Source organism: Phoca vitulina, unplaced genomic scaffold (genome assembly GCF_004348235.1).
Source record: "Phoca vitulina isolate PV1807 unplaced genomic scaffold, GSC_HSeal_1.0 scaffold47, whole genome shotgun sequence".
Classification (NCBI taxonomy): domain Eukaryota; kingdom Metazoa; phylum Chordata; class Mammalia; order Carnivora; family Phocidae; genus Phoca; species Phoca vitulina.
This window is the reverse complement of record NW_022589750.1, coordinates 12,495,267-12,500,869: the sequence shown is the minus strand read 5'-3', so window position 1 is coordinate 12,500,869 and position 5,603 is coordinate 12,495,267. Positions and strand designations below refer to the sequence as shown.

The window sequence follows — 5,603 nt, the reverse complement described above, 5'->3', positions numbered from 1 at the left end:
TGAGAGAGCAGACCAGTTGGTGTGGGCGTTGTGGACCAACAGGAGGCTTGGACTAGGGGTGGTGGGAGCCACAGCACGGTTCTAAGGAGAGGAGAGACTGGGCTGATATTTAACAAGGGAGGCTGCTTTCCCTGGCCTCCAGAGGGGAAGTCACCAACTCTTCCCCCTAAGGCTGCCTTCCCACTCCTGACCAGGCCTGAATGCTGCATTGTAACGCTGCCTTATGAGGATGCTCCATGCTGTCATTGAAACACAAAGTCCACGTGCCTCTGCCATCTATCAGTCCAGAGAGACTCCGTAGCCGCAGAGATAGGCACCCCCCAGGCCGTGCTGCTTGGAGAGAAACTGAGACAGCCAGCCCTAGCAAAAGGGCCTCTGATCTCCACCTCACAGCCTGGGGACAGGGAAGAGGGCACCCTGCTACTTTCAGTGAGGAGCAGGCAGGAAGCCTTCACTGAGGTCATAGGTTTTATAAACTGTCAAGGGCCCAGGGACTGAGGATGGCCTTTGTAAATGTCAAATTATCTGCACACTGGCACCCCCACTTGGATGCTTGGACACCCTTTGTAAAAGCTGAAGGATCCTATAAATAGTAACTGAACCTGTAAACAACTGCTGTTTGAACTAATGTGCAGAGGAATCTGCAAACTCTAAAGTGCTTTCTGATGGGGCCAGGACTTGGCAAACTGTAAACTACTTGGTAAACTACAAAGTGCTTTATAATGTAGTACAGGGCTTTGCAAATGTAAATTACTTTGCAAACTGTGTTGTAAAGAGCCCCGAGCTTTGCAAAGTGCAAAGTCCTCTGTAAACTGGGAAGCGATTTGCCAGCTATGGAGGGCTGTGCCCCCACCCATGAGATTCTGTAGATGAGTCAGGCCTCTGCCCTGTCTCTGCATCAGCCCCAGAGCTCCCCACCCGGCCTATGCACACAGGCAGAGGGGTGCGCGAGCACAGGCGGGCCAGTGGGCGTAGGGGGCAGAGACGGAGAACTGCGCGGAGAGGTTCGGAGCCCCAGCGCGGGTCGCCCCGCCGACCCCGACACCCCGCCCCCTCTAGAACCTCGAGTGCGGGTGAGGGGTGGGGAGCAGAGCAGGTGGCCGGGGCGCTCCGAGGCTGGGCGGGGCTCCGGGGACACGGGGTCAAAGTCGGGGCTCTGCCGCCTCCTGGTGGCGGCAGGAGGAACGACGGGGGCCGCGCCCCTGGGACTCGGGTCCTGCCGGTCCTGTGCGCGCACACAGACATACACTCACGCGCGCGCGCACACACGCGCCTGCGGGCCGATCCGCGCACGCGCATCCGTCCACGCGCGCACCTACACACAGGGCTGCGGAATTCATTCACGTCCTCCTCCTTCCCTTCGTGTATTCATTCATTCGCGTTTTCATTCAACGAAGGGTGACTGAATGCTTGCTAGATGTCAGCACTGGGGACACAACAGTGGCAGGTCAGATCTACCCAGAGAACGCTGGTAAAGATGAGCGGGCCTGGCCGGGTCAGATCGGGGAGGCCTCCCTGAGGCAGGGACACGGCAGACCAGGAACGTGGTGGGGGTGCCGGGCAGCTACAGGAAGATGGGGGAGGGCCACTCCAGGCAGAGGCCACGGTCAGGGCAGAGGCCGGAGGTGAGAAGCTGCCTTCGTGAGGGAAGTGCCTTGAAATGATTAACTGCTGTGCCAGGGAAGGGTTAACAGGCAGCCGGAGGACCAGCTTGGGGGAGAAAACAGACTTCACTTCTGGCTGCGCTGAGGCTGAGAGGGGTGTGCACAAGGGCAGAGGAGAGATAGACCCCAAAGGGATCAGTGCCTCCTTCTGGGAACATGCCCCAATTTCCCGCGGAGGACTAGGGAGCCCCTGCTCTCAGACCCTGAGATATGTAGGCAGGCTGACTGCCCCAAGTTTGACCCTCCTGGCCTGTGACTGGCAGGACAAGCATGTGACTGCTTCCTGGCTAGGAGAGTCAGCCCTGAGACTTCTGCTGGAGCTTTGCTAAGCTGGTGGGAGCCACTGGCTGCTGACTTGTCCCCACGAGGGAAGTGTGAAACCGAGACACAGGAAACAGCTAAGCTGGACACAAGTTCTTCAGGATATTAACCAGGCTCCTGGATCTAACTATGCCTGAAGCCAGTTCTTACATGAACAAAAAAATCCCCTTCTGCTTCAGTCTGTTGGAGGAGGGTGTCAGCCCTAGCCCAGGCCTCAAGGATCACAGGATCATAGAGTCACATTGGACCCTGGCAAGGAGTCTTCGTTGAGCTGCCCACCCCCCCACTCTCCTCTGAGCCCTCTCCAGGGGACCTGCATCTGTCCCCAGGCCGCAGTTTCTCCATCTTCCAAGGTGTGTGGCTTTGAGCAAGTTCCTTCAGCTTTCTGGGCGTGTTTTCTCATCTGTAAAGTGGGGATGACAGCATAACCTGAGACAATAATGTTAACACCTGGACGAGGTGACTGTATTAAGGTTGGGGTGCAGCGCTTGGCATGTGCTCACCCCTCTGTGTACCTGGCAATGCAACCTTCCCCAGCCCTGGGACAGGCAGTTCCCCCAGTGCGCTGGGCCCGGGTCCAGCACCGGGCCTGGAGCCTCAGCTGGGACCTGCAGTGTCCTCCCATGTGGAAGGGTCTGTCCAGGGCAGGGCCTGAGGGGTTCAGCAGCCCCCCCAACCCCCGATCATGCTGCCCTGGCTCGGGGGCAAGAGCGCCTCCTACGGACCACAGATCTTCACCAAGGAGTGGGGCTCGCCGCTTCCACACACAGTCTCACACAGTCTTTGTTCTACTTTTTCTTATTTTTTTTAAATTAAAACAACAATCAGGTAACTGCCCCAACCCAACAGGGATAAGACCCTGGGCAGTCCTTTCTTCAAAAAAATATATTTTCTTTTTCTTTTTTTTTAAACAACACCAAAAGCAAATCCACAGCCCCTGTTGAGCCGGTCCCCAAGGAGAGTGAGTGAGACAGCTCCCCTAGCACCTCTCTGAGCAGAGACCTTGGGCCCATCCCCTGAGACCCCAGACTGAGCAGATACGGGGGTCTCCACCTGCTGGTCTCTAGGGGGTGGGAGAAAAGTGATCGGCTCCACACCATGCAAGAAAAAAACCAGCCAAACCCACAAAGCAAAAGAAAAAAAAAAAAAATCAAGAGGATAAATTAAAAAAAAAAGTGAAAGCACCCCCCCTCCCGAGGCAGTGGACGGGGTGCCCTTAGAGGCCCTCTTTGCCAGTGCTGGGGGAAGGCTCGGGCGGCTCCGTCGTCTTACTCGTGGGGGCTCAGGAGGATTCACATGGCTCACCCCCCGACTGTGTCCCCCGACACGGATGCCAGGACAGAAGTGTGGCCACCCTAGGCCAAAGTGTGCAAAGTCTATTCAGTCAAGAGATAAAAAAAAAAAATATACAACTTGGGTGGCATCCAGGGCTGGGCCCAGGCAGTTTCCCGCACTCAGGCACTGGCTGTCTTCTCTGCGAGGGGCAGCAGGGTCCCGTGGAGGCCATCCAGGCCCATCAAAGTCCAGGATCTCAGGGGCTGGAGACTTGGGGTCCTTGGAGCAGCACGGGCAGAGGCACTGATGGGGCCCACACGGGCCTGGCTGAGGGCCCCGCTGGTCTGGTTCTTTGGCACTTGGGACCAACGGCCTGCTGCAAGCCAGTCAGGAGCAGCCCCCTTGATTCTTCCCCCAACACCCAAGGCTGCGGTGGCAGCAGCTTATGGGTGTGGGCAAGCACTGCCCCAGCAGAGGGGGTGTGGGGCGCTGGAGGGCCAGTGAGGAGCCCACGGCCCGCCCCCTAGGAGTCCTCCCCCAGGATCTCCTTCACAAAGGCCGCAATGTCCGTCTTCTTCGTTTTGTGCAACGTGAAGAATGGGTGCTCCTGGTGGGACAAGAGAAGGCAGTCACCTTGGGTAAGAGTTCGGAGCACCCCCAGCCCCCATGTGCTCCTCCTGCCCAGGACACCTGTCTCTCTGCCTGGCAAACTCCTACACATCCTTCTATGACCTCCCCCTTCAGGAAGCCCTCCTTGGTAGAGACAGCGTGACAGCTTTCTCCTCCACCCTCCTGCAGCTCTCCTCCGGCCACACTGAACTCATTCTTCCCCACTGGTACCAGGCCTCCAGCCGAGTGGAATGTCCTCTCCATCAGCACGTAAGTCCTTCTTCATCCTTCCAAGCCCAGTTCAAATGTCACCTCCTCTGTGAGGCCTTCCCTGATAGCTTCGGACAAAATGACTCCCCTCCCTCACCATCCCCACCCCCCTGCACCATCTGTCAGAGCACTGCCTGGGCCTGGGTCTGGAGGAGGGGGGAGGGAGCCGGGGTATGTCTGAGCCAACAAGTGAGTACCTGAATGATTTAGGACAGAGGCAAGCCAAAGGTGCTGCCCAGCTCTGTGCACAGGGACGCGGCCCTCTCCCGAGCCCCGCCAATCCACCGCTCATGCCCCACACTCACCATCAGCTCCAAGTAGCTCATGCGCTCCGCAGGGTTCTTCCTCAAGCTAGAAGAGAGCAGGGCAGGCTGAAGCCAGGCTGGCATAAAGGAGGTCTCCAGGCCAGCCAAGCCAGGGTGGGCTCACCTCTAACTCTACAAAGACTTAGACCAAGTTGCTTTGCCTCTTGGGGTATTTGTTCTCTTGTCTCTGGAGTGATCTAGGGAATTCTCAACGATCCCAATACCAAATGATACTGAAATGCAGTAGTTAACAACCGCACACAGAGTGTCCTTAATCAGGAGGGAAACTCCTCATCACGGGTCCAGGGACAGGGGACGCCCCAGGGTAAAGAGTCAAGGTGACCACCAACTCTGCTTGCCAGGCTCATTTGTTTTCAGTCTTTCTTATTTTCTCATAGGAGAGTGATTTAGACAGCTCCCCGAGCACCTCTCTGAGGATACATATTTTCCCCCGAGTATCTCTTTGCCCACAATCCATAGAAAGGTCGATATGTTCTGTCTCTCACTTCTGAATACCTTGTGATTTTATTTTTCAAATCCCTTTCAAAATCCAAGAGTTGGGGGGCTCGTGGGTGGCACATTAAGTGTCCGACTCTTGGTTTCAGCTCAGGTCATGATCCCAGGGTCCTGGGATCAGGCCCCATGTCAGGCTCCCTGCTCAGCGGGGAGCCTGCTTCTCCCTCTCCTCCCCACTCATGCTCTCTGCCACTATTTCTGGCTCTCTCTCTCAAAAAAATAAATAAAATCTTTAAAAAAAAAAAAACAATCCAAACGGAGGGGGGTGGGGGGATAGGGTGACTTGATGGGCATTAAGGAGGGCACGTGATCTGATAAGCATTGGGTGTTATACGCAATGGATGAATCCTTGAACACTACATCAAAAACCAATAATGTACTATATGTTGGCTACTTGAATTTAAATTAAAATAAATAAATAAATAAGTTTAAAAAAATGTTTAAAAAAAAACAAGAGTTGGTCAGTAGAATTTACTTTGCGTTTCCACATATCTTTTCCCTCTGCGGTTACGCACTTCTTGTTTAATTGTGGGCAGGAAACCTGACCTGGATGCCTCTGCCTTCTTCCTTTCTACCTATTTCCTTTGTAATCTCGAACATACATACATACATACATATATATATATATATATATATATATATA

General features: G+C 54.9%; 1 protein-coding gene across 1 annotated transcript in view; it reads right to left on the bottom strand.

Annotated features, from left to right (window-relative positions):
* Positions 1-2,778: 2,778 nt before the first annotated feature.
* MAP2K3 (mitogen-activated protein kinase kinase 3) overlaps positions 2,779-5,603 on the bottom strand; it is a 30,167-nt gene continuing 27,342 nt past the window's right edge. The window contains exons 11-12 of the mRNA XM_032431909.1: positions 4,445-4,490; positions 2,779-3,867 (exon numbers count right to left, since the gene is read on the bottom strand). Of these exons, the coding sequence (XP_032287800.1) occupies positions 3,784-3,867; positions 4,445-4,490 (130 nt within the window). The 3' untranslated portion in view covers positions 2,779-3,783. The remainder of the gene's footprint in view (positions 3,868-4,444; positions 4,491-5,603) is intronic.